This window comes from Lampetra planeri, chromosome 32, assembly GCF_965212315.1.
Source record: "Lampetra planeri chromosome 32, kcLamPlan1.2.h2, whole genome shotgun sequence".
Classification (NCBI taxonomy): Eukaryota; Metazoa; Chordata; class Hyperoartia; order Petromyzontiformes; family Petromyzontidae; genus Lampetra; species Lampetra planeri.
The window spans coordinates 4,726,077-4,741,631 of NC_136138.1; the positions used below are offsets into that span (position 1 = coordinate 4,726,077).

The following is a 15,555-nucleotide window of genomic DNA, read 5'->3' on the forward strand; positions in this document are numbered from 1 at the left end:
GCGGGCGTGCGAGGGGGAGGGAGAGGTGGGGGGGGTGGAGAGAGAGAGAAAGGGAGGGAGGGAGTGATGGTGGGGCGTGCCAAGATGCATAATCTGTCGAGCTGTAAATCGTGCTCATACAAAAAATATAAAGCTACACACGCACGCACACAAGAGATATAGAGACACACACTCAAACACACCGCCATCGTAACATGCGTTAAAATACCCCCGCCGCACAGGGCACGTGTCCTTTTCAATGCGAGCGCTGTTAAATGTTAACGCGAATGGTCTTTTATTAAACAATTACCAGGGAACTGAAGCTAATAATCGGACGAGGCGGTGATGGAAATCGCGCTGCCGATCCTGTAAGGTCACGGTGGCGGCGGTGGCGGCGTCGCACCAGCGACATGGAGCCCTATCGCATCCATCTTGAAAATTCAAAGCAGCGAGGGGGAGGCGGAGGAGGGAGGGAGGGCGGCGGCTGGAGGGTCGGAGTGAGATGATGGCCAAGAGGCGAAGGGGAGGGATGAGAGCAGTAAAAGGCAAAGATTCAGCAGGAAGCGTCCCCCGCCTATGGCGAAGGAGGAGAGGGGCACCCGGGGGCCGATGGGGGCAGCCAGACAGGGTGGCACCGCCTTGGGTGCATGCCGAGACCGGCGCTCAGGGGCCGCCGTGACCCTTGGGTGGTGCGGGCCAAAAACGAGACGAGGGTAGCGGTGGGCTAGCATTGCTACAGCTATAATGTCCGATCATCGGCATCACCGCAAAGATGACCACCACTACCACCACCACCACGATGATCCTGCCTGTCAACGTCACCGTGACTATCATCATGATCATCATCACCACAAATCGGCATCGCGTTCACCATCATCACTACCCATCACTACGATTAGTGTTATGATCAGGGCCATCACCACGGTCACCACCATCACCACAATTAGCACCACGATCAGGACCATCATTATAATTGTCACCATTATCATAATCATCGCCACCACCACCACCATGAGATGAGATGAACTGGCACAAGAAGGGGTTAACGGATGATGAGGAGGAGGAAAGCAAGGGGGGCATGGGGGAGCGACGCGCCACGGTGCGATGCATCGCTTGGCAAACTGCGAGCACGCAACTACGCAAAACAAAACAGCGAGGAACTCAAAACAAACACACGCAGCTCCCACCGACCCTACTCCCTCCCCCCATCACACCACCACTACGCGCACCAACCCATACCTGCGTGTGCCGCTTTAAAAAAAATGCGGTTAGTCTGGCCATCGGATGCACCACGGTGGAGCAGAGTGGGTCACAGGAGTCGTTAGTATTACCGTCACTGTAACGTTATTCCGTTTCGTATTTCCACATGTGCAATGAAAATTCTCAAGTGATGTCATCTCCCACCAGCCGGGCGATATTAATTGCGCACAAACACAGTGGGCGGGATCCCACGAGGGCCACAGTGACACCACATCACCCTCCCTTCCAACAAAGAAACACTTTGACTAGTCCAACAAGGGCAGCACCCAGCTGGTCAAAGGGCCAGTCCATTCTGGTCCCGGGAGGGGGGAAAGGGGTCGTCACAGTTGAAAGGCTCCTCTGCCTCTGTTTGTCATAGGAAGTTGTGGTAGGAAGGAGCCGTGGGAAGCACCAATAAAGCAAAATTAAGACTGATGACAAAGAGAAAGCTCTTCTGAGACTCGTAAAGAGGAGAAAAAATAACAACAAATCCTCGAGCCTCATTCCGCAAACGGCTTCCTTTTGACGCTTATTGCAGAGGTTCACGTTTGGAGCCCAGCGGCCACCCTGGTTAACAACAGCGGGCTTATCAACCGAATATATATACGCGCTGTCTAAATCACGGTGGATGGTAAACATCCCAATACATCTCAACGCGCGAATACAATATGTCATTATGGTGATATTACGGAGTGTGTGACCTTTACTGTGAAGTCTTTTCTTTCATTAACCAAACTTCAGGCCCGTGTCACTCAGTCATGGGGACGGAGCCCCAGGTGTGTATCTAAAAGGATCCAGTGAAGGACCTTTGCCCAAAACATTGTCGATTATGTTATTTTTAAGGCCAGTGTTGTTTTGTTAACTGTAGTTGTGCACCACTGCCAATGCAACAGCAGCATCACAAATAATTTATCCAACAGAATAAGAGCAGCTGTTTGTTTTTTTTTATAGAATTTTCCTTTAATTACGTATCCACATGAATTGGCGGGGAAAATGTTAATGTACAAAGGAGTCCAGAACTTTTGAAATCGTTGCTTTGCGGAGGCTCAGCACCTCCGTTCATTACAAATTGTGAAGAGATTGTGAGATGCAACTTGCATGAATGATGCCGTATAAAACTGAAATAAGTAGTATTACTAATGTAACTAAGCAGCAATAGTGGGTTTGGTGAATCAGGTGCTGGTTCAGAGCAGTGAGCCAATATCGCCGAGACCTGGGTTCGAACCCAGACAGCTGCATGTTGAGAAACCAGATTCTCAAGTGCGGTAGGAGCAATGACTACACACAACAAAAGAACCCATCACATTTCATTCAATTGTGCTCTTAATTTGCCACATTTTTACCTCTGATAATAAATATATGTTTTGATTTGAAGCTTTCGTGACTGCAGGAATATTTTATACCTACGTGACTTTACCGAAAAAACCAAAGAGTATAAATATACGTTTGTCACGTGGTGAAATTACTGTCGGTGCAGCCCTCTACTCTGTGGACCGGAGGTCACCTGGATGAATCTCAGCGGGAGCTCTGTGATATTCACTTCCGTGGGCCATCCGTTCTCCAACACAGTGGGTGCTGCTCTACGAGAAAAGCGAATGTATTCATCGTCTCAAGATGACCTGACACCAGCAGGACAATCGTGATAAACAACTTGGGAAAAAAGACAAAATAGGAAAGCGGTAAAATGGCACCAATTTCTGATAAAAATCGCCCGACGTCGCTGGGTCCCACACACAGCGACGGGCTCACAAGAAAACCGCTCTGATGGGACGCGACCGGGCCAGCGGTAACATTACAGCACCGGCGAGCGAACCGCCGTCGACTCGTCCGGCATGCTGGCGCCTGCGACACAAGCGTGCAACCCGCATGCACACGGTGCGGGTGGGGAGGCTTGGGGGAGCTAGAGGGGGAGGTGGAGGGGGAGCAGCGGAAGGAATGGTCTGTGCGCGACGAAAACACAAACCCAACGATCCTGACCCACACCGCCCCAAGAGATGTCCATCGCACGCTTCCCACGCGCACCCACTCAGGCTGCGTCGCCAGCGTCCGCCGGGGCGCATACCGCGACGGCACCGGCGTGCTAGCAGCGTACACCCGCCCGGCGTTGCCATTGGGCAGTTTGGCCTAGGGACGGTTTCAACAGACTGTCGGTGGGGCACACACAAAAATGCAATTTAATTTAATTGTCTTCAGTCTTCTAACCAATGCAGGTTCCTGGGTAAAAATCCCTCCATCTCTGTCCGATCTTGAGCTTTCTTCTGAATTTCACTGCACGCACCCCGCGCCCATCCATTACTTCCTTGAAGGTGTCAAAAGCAGGATCGGTCTTAATTCTGGCTCTTGGTCTATTCCCAAACATCTCTTCTCCCAGAACTTCCTTCATCAAGCTTTTCACTTTTAATGTGTATAGCATGTACATACCAACTGCATCTACGGATGCCGTATACAACGGTGGAAGATGACGCGCATCGCGGAGATGAAAGGGAAGTGTTTATATTTTTGAAGGTTAGATTGGAATCATGTTAGAGATGGCAGACGGTTTAGTCACAAGCGGAGGGGGAGAGAAAGATCTTGAGCCGAGACTGCAATAGGGGGGCGGCAAGTTGGTAGCACAGATGTCTGGAAGGAGAGAATTCCGGACCTTGGGAACAACAGCAAAGAAGGAGCCACCTCCCACGGCATCGCTCACTTTGTTGGAAAGTGACAACTCACCCCCTATAACCGCCCAATATCCCTCCGAACAGTGATTGGATGGAATGTCACAATCCCGGGTAGTGAATCATTTCATTAATCCATTGCTTTGCTATTGCGGCGGATGCCATGCCTTAAGTGGCTGCAGGGATTCTGTCAACGTATCACATACGTCTTCCACGGATCGAAAAAAACATTTGATTCTCACACGGGTGATTCAATTAAATTTGAACATTATCACCATCGGCCATGGTTAATCCACTGCTGAATGAAAGAATCCACCATTGACATATCAATGCATCGTCACGCTTTGATAATTCCGCATATTTTCCTTGCAACATGGGCCATGGGATCTCTTAATCTGTCTAATCACGGCACTGTGTGTTAATTTGATAATGGTCCTGAAGCAAATTGCTGGGGAGGTGAGGTTCAATTTGGGTGGCAGATGAACCCTAACCCATTTGGCAGAGTAATTCAAGCGGCAGGCCAGCACAAAGAGCACTATTTAACAAGACTAATTATACAAACATTATTTAATTCTCCCAAGCTGTGCACATGCGTATTCCACACACTCAAACGTTGGGGTGGAGCTCATACTCCTTTGGTGGGCCCTGAGCAAGTTGTGTAACGTCCACATTCCTAAGATGGGGAAAAAGTATCTCCACAGGGGGTAACAATGGTTGTTGACTTCTGAAAAACTAGTACCTTTTAGATGCTCGAGTGATGATCTGAAAAAGTTGTTTTTTGCTCCAATTTCTATTTCCTTCAATGCCACACTTTATATGATTTAATTTGCTTTTGCATTCAGGTCAAACTAAATCAATTTCATACCTTGATGATGATGATGACAATGGGCCGATTCGACCTCCGTCTGCAATTTGAACACGCGACTTTGCAAATGCGAGATAGGAGACCTGCCGCAGGACCACCTGCCTCGATTCTCAAACGACTAAAATACCTTTCACCTACCTATCAAAATACCTATTTGATACCCACCCATGAAATAGCTACAGTTAAATCTAAACCTTCAAACGAATACTGCACATTGCATTCCCGTTCTAGCACGGCATGCGTGCGTGCGTGCAGCGGTCCTTTCAAGTCGCGCACCCAACCCTTGCCGGCGTGGTGGTGGCGGCGGCGGCGGCAATCTCTTCTGCATGCAAAAAAAAACAACTGGCAAAACTATTTCCTTGGCACAGGTAGTGGTAGGCTGGCGGTCATGCCACCCCGAGGGCAGAGAGGACACGGCGGGGTGAGGCTAGAATGAGGTTTAGGGGGGGGAAGTGAGTGAGCAAAGTGGGTGGGTGAGTAAATAAGTCAGCGAGTGACACGATGGGTGAGTGAATAAGCGAGTGAGAGGGTGGATGAGCGACTGAGCGAGGAAGTTAATTAATTAATGGGGGTGAGTGGGTCAGTGAGTAAGAAAGTTAATGAGCAAGTGGGAAAGCGAGCAATCAATGGAGTGTGTTTGGGCGAGTATGAGTGAGAAAACTGATTGAATGAATGAGCAAGTGAATGAAGAAGTGAGAAAACGATCGAGAGAGTCAGTGAGCCATTAAGACAGTGACTTAAGAAGCGCGTGGGTTGAATATATAAGCCAAGCGACTGAACGAGCGAAAAGGCGAGTGACTGAGTGAGCACGCAAATGTGTAAAGCGAGCGAGTAACTCATAGGAGTAAGCGAGTCAACATAAGAGTTAGGAGAAGAGTGAGCGAGTGAACATGCAAGCACGTGACTGAGCGAGCAAACTCATGCAACGAGTGAGTAAATATGTGAGCGAGACAACGTGAGCGCGTATAAACGGTGAGCGCGTAAACAAAGTGAGCGAGTAAGTGCGTAAACAAGTGAGTGAGCGAGCAGGTGAGTGACTGAGTGAGCCAACGAGCCACCGCACGGCTCACTGGACATGTCCGCCATGCCCCAGGCCCTCCCGCTCATTAGCATTCAGGACCCCGGGGCAACCCCCCCCCCCCCGCTGCTTTGTGCCGCGTTATTACGGCCAGTTTACAAGCGCACTTACAAGCGAGGGTCAAATGTTAGTCGGCTCCCCTTAATAACACTTATGGGCTTTTTATTTTTTTCATTAAGCTCGGATGTGACGGGGCAGGTTGACGCTGGGCAGCGGCCCGTGAACGAGCTACGGGCTGCGCAAATGGGCAACGCAGGAGCCGGAGTGTGCACGTTAGGCACACACAGGTATGTTTTCAATTAGGCCGCGGCAGTAAATGTTGCGCGGAGAACGGCGTGGGTCCGAGCGGGTTCCCACGGGCGAGCGTTCGATCGCCGGCTCTGCGAGAAACTACGCGCTAATGAAATTACGGCGTGGATGCGGAGCCACAAAGTTAACTTAACGAGGGGGCGGGTGAGTGGGCGCAAGGTTGAAAAATAAGCACGTGACGTGTGTGGTGTGTGAATCCCATGCAGCCGAAGAGTGGCATTATCATAGGAGTCAGCCCTGATTAATCCACTGGTGGATGAAGGCCTTCCCCCGATCCACCGCCGTATATCACAATCCCACGATGGGAACGATCCGTGCTGCATGTGCACACGAGTCGATTTCTTTGCCGCTTTCCTGTGGTGGACGAATCCTCGGTCAAGCGTTCCCTCCCTTGGCTGCCACTCCTATCAGAAGTCTCGACCACTGGCCATCAACCCTTCTAGCGACGTATTCCATCTAAGCTTTTCACAAGTCAATATGTCATTAACATAATTCGGCTTGGAGAAAAAACGGCATTATGCCGAACAACGCCGGGTACAGCCCAAATACATAACAGCGAGCCGTACACAGTAGGCTCTCTGTTGCCTTGAGTTCACGAATCACAAAGCTCCCCCTACAACCCCTGCCAGACCCCATATCACAAACCCTCTACAACACTACATATCGGTCTATGGCGCATGTTGTAAACAGCGTCGATGCAACGGCGATGAAATCTTGTCTGCAATCAAAAACAAATCTCCCGCAGAATCCCGCGTGCATACCAGGCCCTGCGGTGGTGTCGCCAACTGTGGTTGCCCTGCGTAGCCAGAGGGGGCAACCGCAAGGCTTAAATGTGGGTGGTGGACTTATTGTTTGCGGCACAGCAAAGCCAAATGATGCAAAACTACTGATTAATGGAATCAGTACTGCTGATTCATGGCATCGGCCATACATTGCAAAGCAGGACCCTCCTGAAAAGATGGTCTCAAGACTAAGTGAGGCTATCATCACGGATTAAAGGCATTGCTGTTCAGCGCAGCGCGCAGACCACTGCACCACTGCTCTGCCCCAGTGCAAGGGTTACTGCTACTATATAATAATAATTATCACAGGTTGAAAAGGTTTCTTGAATCCAAACACTTTGCACTTCATAATGCTGGCTTACTACGGCAACCAAAAGACCAAAAGCACTGAGACATTTTGGGATGTATGAAGCCCATTTCCAAATACAAATAAATTATAACGATGTTGATGATCAAAGTCAGAGAGTGTAATACTGTACTGTAAGAAGAGATCTTAGTGGTTGTATCAACTTTGTTACAACAACTATGGGATGTAGCAGGAGAGGACCGGACAATGGGGAGGTGCGGTACGGTGGCATCAACTGTGATGACCCCCACACATTCATTGACCTTGAAAGTAACCGGCCCATATGTAATACTTATTCACTTATACGTTATAGGTGTGTCTGAGTGGCTTGAGGGGTGGGGGGGTCTGTTGATTTACCATAACACCGCATGTTTGCAAGTTATATCTGTGACATATACAGCCAAAAGTAAATGAAAAAAATAATTGCCCCACATGTATTAAGACACATTTTGTTTTGGTCTCACCATAGCTGTGATTTTGCTACAGTGGAAATATGACAGACACCGTGAAGTCTTCGTTTGTTAACCATAAATTTAAGATCAAGGACTTTAGCAAACTGTGAATGCGATGAGATGCAAACCCATCAGGCGTGCATCATTAATGACCCAAAACAAAACCGCTGCATTCTGGTGGAACAAGCAAACTCCACTCTTAGCGCCCCAGATGCTGTGGAATGGTTTACAACATTAAACAATTTGTAACCAGCTGCTTTTTCCAAACGACATATGGAAAAAGACCACAGTTTTCCCTCTTGACAGAGATAATTTTGTCTCACTGAATTCTGACCTGGTGATATAAAGTCCAAGTACGTGTGTGCACTTTCGGTTGACGAACTGATCTCAATCAAATAAATGTTGATGTATATTCTGTTTATTAATTGTGCGAGATAAAGTGAAATAGTCAGCCTTGTCCCCTAAAATGTTTCGTGTGCAGCGCTACATACAGCCAAATTGAAAAAAATCTCACCTCTCACGTGAGAGGTCGCAAACAGGTTTTGATTCCTTACCCGAACCCGTACCCGGCCGCACCAGGGTCGCAAACGGGTACCCGTACCCTACCCGATACCCGGCTACCCGTACCCAGCCGGGTATCGGGTAGGGTACGGGTACCCGATTGCGACCTCTGGGATGAAGCCATGTTGCAGGCGCAGGTGGGTTGATTCTAGGAACTTGAATTGTGAAAAGAGACAAGACGTTGGGAAATGAGTGACAAACAGTTACTCACCAGTGACTCACGGCCTACCCGTACCCGTACCCGGCCGCACCAAGGTCGCAAACGGGTACCCACCCGTACCCGACTGGGTACGGGTAGCCGGGTATCGGGTAGGGTACGGATATCAGGTACCTGATTGCGACCTCTGCCCCCCAGCCATCCGCACTGTCGACTCCCTGTCCCTGTCCAAGCTTAAGAACTTCCTCTTCTCCTCTGCTTATGCCCAACTGCCTCTCCTCTCTATATAAAATAAACTTGCCCAACTGTTTCTGTCCAGCTTATTGAGATAAAGTGAGCATTTAGACGACAGAGATAGCCACATTACATTGTATTACCCAGGGCTAAGCCGCCCTCTGCTGGTAGTACTTGGTATTAAACATTTGGCACGTTGCTAAAAGAACCTTTCACCATCCCGAAGCTGTATGTTGAACTTCCTATGCACCGTACATAACCAACCATGCTAATCGGAGGTGCGGGGGAACGACAACAAACTGAACACAAAAAGAGGTTCTAAAGAAATTAGTTTTCAAACTCGAAGATGAGTTTTCAATCTATTAGCCCGGCCCCAGGCATTTGAAAGTCGACTCAGAGTGATCGGACGTGTCGTAGGAGAATGGCATCGGAAGGAAAGTGATGAAGATAGAAGCACCAGGGCGGAGGCTGAGAGGCTGGCCTACAGAGGTGGTTCCAAGTGGGGAGTGGGGGGATGGCCCAGTACCGGAGAAAGTGGAGAAAAAGGATCACAAAGGCAGAACGCACCTGAGTAGAGGAAGTGCTAGGAAACAGAAGAAAACGAATTAGGTTGTCATGGTTGTGCTGTATAGGTCTCTGATGTGGTTATCAGGTTGTACCGCAGGTGGTTTTGGCACCCTGTCCAAAAACGCTTCTAGCACATGGAGCGAAACCACCAACATCATGCTCACCAACAAGCGGTAGGACCTGTACACAAGCCCAGGAGCTATAGCAGAAGAATTTTATGGTTTGGGATTCATCACCATGGATATAGTGGCTCCGCTGACTGATTGAAATGGCGGTGACTACTCAAATACCACTTTTCCACCCGCACATCTGGACCATGTCGGGGCCGTGCTGAGCCACCCTGGCATGGACGTGGTTGTATTTCCAATGCAGAAGCCGAGCCATCCAGCTGATGTCACGCGCAATGTGTGACCTCAAGAAACACACAGATGCCGCGATGGTACACACACAGACAGCTATGCACGCTCGCTCAGTCACACACACCTGTTTAGGTGATCTTCTTTTTAGCTATGATGACATCAGTTGCATACACCATTAGCCCTGGCCATCCTTGGCCCCGCAGCCTGATTCAGATGTCTCAGCATTATCAAAGTTTGGTTCTGGCTGGGCTCATAAAATAGGCAGTTGAAACAAAAAAATGCGTACCGTCAGTGCGCCCCACACTGGATTGGCTCAGCCGTGCCAGTGGAAAAGCGGCGAAAGCGAGCTGGGACAAATCCTGGGCAGGGGGTTGCAGCAAACTCACCTTCCTGCGCGGACACGAGCGGCGGCAGGTGGTCGGGGATGTAGTCGCGGCGCGAGGCGGCGTCACGGGCGCTTGCGGCCGCCACCGCCGCCGCCGTCGGAAAGCCGAGCGTGTTGGCCTTGACGGCCGGGAAGGCAGGCAGCGTGTGTGCGAACGCCACTGGCTCCAGGTTGTGCACAAAGTCCTCCAGCTCGTGCAGGCTCACTCCCATGAGGCCGAACGCCTGCCCCACGTCCTCGAGATCTGGGTCCGTGCGCCCGTCTGTCCGCGGCACCACACACACACAGAGTGGCAGAGTTCCTCATGCACTGCAATTGCATTTGACAATTGTATTTGCAATCTTGATTTGAAGCTTTCGTGACTGCAGGAATCCATACTCTTTGGTTCTTTCGGTAAAGTCACGTAGGTAGAAATAAAATAAATTGTATTTGCCCTTGTCATGGTTTATCCTTGTCTAAAACTAGGAGATAATTAGTCCTGGGCTTAGGTATCAACTGCAACACAGGTATGTCCTTGCAGTGAAAGATGGTTTTGCAGTTTCTCCTTGTGTGTTTACATATTAGTACAATAGATGTCCGATATACATGTTTCTGTAACTTAACTTTGTAATTGTACTATTTGTCAAAAAAGTATCTGTCCGAGCCGACTCAGGCTACGTGCAATTTATTGTTTCCCAATGATTAATGTTTGGCGCAATATTTGCAATATCTCACGTGACACAGTTGTTTTTACCCCGCTTTCTATTTGCTCCATTACTGAACTTTGTTTTTGCCTTTGCCATTTTGTTCACCCAGGTCACTTTTGCAAATGAGACCTCAATCCTGGTCACTTGAGTTCTCATCTGGTTAAAGAAAATAAACTTGCCACTTGGACATGTAAAGCCACGTCCCCACACAACTGAGGGTTGAAATCGCTCTTGAAATCGCGCAACTTGAATTAACTGCAACTGCTTTGCCCACATCTGAGCAGCTAGTTGCGCAAGCAAATTGCTCTCAGACCCGCACATTGCAATCGCCTGACAATGATGCAATCGCACAATTTGGATTTAAAGATATCATTTGTGATGTTAGGGTGACGCCGATGTTGACGTATCATCATTAGCCACGGTCAATCCACTGCTGAAGGACTCCCCCCCCAAGCAGGCGCCACCTCTCACGACCCTGCGGTGTGATCCACCGAGCAGCACCTGCTCAAGGCATGATTTCATTGCTCCATCTCTGCAGTGGACGTCCTCTCGGATCGCTCCCTTTATTTTGATGCATGGGTTGATGTGATCGATGACATTAGTGACATAAGCAGCGTCCCCCGCGCTCATGCATGTCTTGTTTATGCAATGATAAAAAAAACATCTGGTAATGATTTGTTTGCATTTTGACTGCTTGTGTTGTGGTTATTGCAAACATGATTCCTTGTATAAAGGTGTAAGTTTTGTACCAGTTGAAAGGGTAAAAACCTACTACTACTATGTGGTAATGATGTTTCTGCATGTGGGTCTTTGGTTGGTCTTACAGATTATGACATGGTAATGATGAAGTAATGAATGATATTCCACGTGCTGACATCAAGACGATGATGTTGGTCACGATGTTGAACACATTAACAATGTTGTAGATGATCCCAACGATGTTGACATTGTATACAATAATGATCCTGTTGATAATAAAGACGTTTGCGATGTTGACGTTAATTATGTAATGATGGTAATAATCTTCGTGACGTTACCCGCTAGCACGCCAACACGTGTCTTGATGATAATGGTGCAGCTGATGGTGATAACGATGCTGTTGCTGTTGAAGACGACAACGATGTTGGAGGTGATAACCATGTTAATGGTGATGCTATAGATGATCGCAGGTGATGATGCTTATCATGTGCATGGCAATAATACATCATATTAATGATGATGTTAATATTAATAGTGTTATGCATAAAGCTGCTGTCTAACGTTCTGATGTTAATGACGTTATTGAAAGATGATGTTAATGATGCTGTTAATTACACTGACCTTAATGACGATTTCGCTCATTATGTTAATGAGGCTATGCATTATGACACCACGATGATGGGTGATGTCAACGATGTTAATTGCGATGGTATGACGTTGTGGTTGGTCACGATTTCCCCAATACAATGTCGATTACGTTAAGTGACATTATAAACGACGACGATGTCCATGACGGAGCCGATTATGTTAATGGCTTTTGGTAATTACGGCGAGGGAGATGTCGCTTATGTTTATCACGAGGAGGATGACGACGACGACGCTCATTACGTCGCATGCCTATGTTCACAACCCTATCGAAGGTGAACAATGATCATACGAAGTGTCAATAACAACAATATTCCACGCGCAGCAAAACATCGTGTTTACGTCTGAAAATACCCCCACCCCCAAACCCCCCCACCCCCAATCCAAACCCCCCACACAAACCCCACCCCCTCCCACCATCCCCCCTCACCTACAGGGACCCCCTCAGCACCCAGCGAGGGGGTGCGAGCCCCCCAGGGTTCCCGGACTCGAACCCAGGAGCACCGGTCGCCATCTCCGCGTCTCCCCCGCACAGGACAATGCCATCTCGGCACGGCCGCGCTGCCATTGCATTCCCCAGCGCGCACAGGCGCCGCCGCGCGAGTCCGACCTCCCCATTGGCCGCGGCACCGGAGGCGTGGCGGCCTCGAGCCAATGGCGAGGCTTGATAGGGAGCGAGTCGCGCGTGCGGGATGGGAAATGTAAACGGAGGGGCGGGGACGCAGAGCTCTCCCCCCCACTCCTCTTCCCCCCATGCCCCCACCCAGGCAACACGGCCCCGCCCCTCGCAATAGGCAGGCCCATTGTGGCGACAACCGTTAACGCAGACACACACACACAACACGTGTTTAATTGCTAACTTTTTTTGTACTAACGTTGTACAAATTGTGCGAGGCATTTAATGCTCATGCGGGGTAGGTGGCTAATAGCCCCATCTGCCCAGACACTTGTCCACGAGTGCAAGCGATTTATTCTCGCGTTCAACACATTTTGTCAACGAGTGCTGTGGCCTTAAAAGAAAATAACATACTGTGGGCGACGTCTTGGGCAATGAATGGCATAACGGGTGTACAGCCCCGAGCCGGTGGTGGAAGACTACGATTCCACATTCCTGTGGCCGGGGGCGTGTACATCCATATTGGGCTGAATCCATTGTCGTTCCTGCACACTGTGCTCAAACGTCTTTGCTCATCGCTTTCACCGACCCGCACTGTGCAGAGTGGTGAAGTATGGGCAATTAACGCCCCACAACTCGCATGTTGTGGGGAGCTCCTCGTCCAGCAGTGGATTTGATGAAAAAAAAGGGGCTGTACATGCATGTGTGTGTGTGTTGTGGGTCTCTGATGTGCTCTCGACTGATTATGCAGTAAAGTGTTTGCGTGTTATGTATAGAGATGCAATATTGTTAGGCAAGGTATACATGAGTGCGGCTGCGAGTAATGGATGTGTATGCAATTGCAGGTGTATGGGACGAGGGCGGTACGTGAATATGATGAGTGTGAGTGTATATAAATGCGAGTGTGTACTACGACGTCAACGTCATCATCTATGAAATACACACAAACATCATTCACGTCATCATTAACATCCTACATGACAAGTCACCATGGTGACAATTGCGTTATACGAATACCTGGTATTTATGTAAAACATCAACACCAGTGAGACAAGGGTATTGTGCTGACCAGACTTAAAAGGTGCTCGCTAGTACCACTTGATTCACGAATCTCTGTATTTTGATGAGCGGATGCGATTAGAGTGAATGCATAAGTGAGTGAACGTAATGATGCGTGTAAATGTGACGCGTGGATGTTACGAGTGTGCAGATGTGTTGTCCGATTAGTGCGACTGTGATGTCTGATAAGCGCCAGTGTCACGACTCACCAGTGCCAGCGAACCGACTCAGGAGTGTAATGAGCGAACGCGGCACGAGTGTGTTTAAGGTACGACCGCACATCACGGACGAGACACATGAGCGGTTCAGTTGACACCGCCGAGTGCCAAGACACTCGCAATAATCTCATCTTGTAATGCGCAGCACAATATTCGCTCACTGTCGAAGAGAGAGAACAAACTCACAGGCACCAGGAACCACAGAAGAGCGGTAAAAAGGCAGCCAGCCACGTGATGAGCCGGCAATGCCAACAATTGCCCAAGCTCTGCGCTCCTCGATTTATTAAGGTGTTATCAGGCAATTAATGAGTGTTAGCATGTGGGAGGGAATCGGAGCATCTGGAGAAAACCTCCGATTAGCATGGTTGGCGACGTACAGTGTTAAAGAAGTTCAACATACGTACAACAGGTGGAGTACACATTTTTGCTGAACTGCCTTCTCCTGGCGAGCCAGGGTATGGCACCTCAGAAGGGAGTTTCACAACACATCACTGGCTTACAGGAGTGCAACGTCACAGCCAGCCTCTGCGGTGCCCCAGGTGTGCGATGTTCACCCGAGCGCGTGGTGTCTCCAATGTGTGCGATGCCCTGGTGTACGCTTCTCATTCGATACCCCGTCCATGTGTGTGGTGCTCCGGATGCGTGTGGTGTCCCTTGGTATGCCCAGTGCCCCTCGGCGTGGACTGCTAAAAGGATATCCCTATTGTGCAGTTCCCCTAGTGCAGGGGTCGGCAACCAAAATAACAAGAAGAGCCATTTCTTTCCAATTCGGTACAAAATTCAGTATTTCAAGAGCCGCAATGCATCTGAGTACATACTGTACATACGTACATATTGTCAAGAAGCAGCCCGTAAAGAGCCGCATGCGGCTCCGGAGCCGTAGGTTGTCGACCCCTGCCCTAGTGTGTGATGAGTGAATGTGATGTGCGCAGTAGTGAGCGTGCGTGCTGTCGTTGAGTGTGCGGCGCCCTCACAGAGCTCGCTGTAGCGGTGGCAGCATCGCGCCAGCTGCTCCAGGTACCGCTGCAGGACGTCGGTGAGCACCTCCGAAGCGCAGACCTGAACGGCGTCCCAGCCCAGGCCCTGACAAACCTGCACCACAGCCACGGGCACTCACTCTTCACGGGGTCCATCGCGGTCACCATCGGAGTCACCATCGTCACATTCACTCTCACGATCACATCACCCAGGTCATGGGGCAGTGAAAAGACGAAATCAAGAATCATCCTGCGACAAGAAAACTGCAAGACCCTGGGGTGCATCAGCTAATCTGCTGCGAACTGCCATCTTATCACTGATCTACTCAGTGGCAGAGTTACTACGGTCCAGCCTGATCCAGGAGCTTGTACACAAATCTACGAGATGCACAATTCATTAATGCCACGCTCATCATAACTGGAACACTGAAACTGACACCAATCCCCTAGCTCCCTAGTCTGGCAAATGTTTTGGCACAAAATATTCGTATGTAAACTCAACAATTTACCTCGCCGCTGACTCTAGTATCAATCCCCAGTCTGGGATCCTAGAATCTAACGCAGATCTGGAAGAATGCTGACGAGCACAACAGAACAAAGTGGACGTCCAGAATGAACACCTCCTGGCTTTGACATTACAGTACTGCTCAAAGACACGGGTGTAACCATCAACCGCATCAGAACA

The 15,555-nt window shown here is 49.4% G+C and overlaps 1 protein-coding gene across 2 annotated transcripts in view; it reads right to left on the reverse strand.

Annotated features, from left to right (window-relative positions):
- TAF3 (TATA-box binding protein associated factor 3) overlaps window positions 1-15,555 on the reverse strand; it is a 42,786-nt gene that overhangs the window by 23,665 nt on the left and 3,566 nt on the right. The window contains exons 2-3 of one of the 2 annotated variants that reach the window (XM_078609552.1): window positions 14,868-14,985; window positions 9,972-10,232 (exon numbers count right to left, since the gene is read on the reverse strand). In XM_078609552.1, coding sequence (XP_078465678.1) covers window positions 9,972-10,232; window positions 14,868-14,985 — 379 coding nt within the window. Of the gene's footprint in view, window positions 1-9,971; window positions 10,233-12,434; window positions 12,560-14,867; window positions 14,986-15,555 lie in introns of those variants that run through there. The other variant, XM_078609553.1, reaches the window with a different exon arrangement.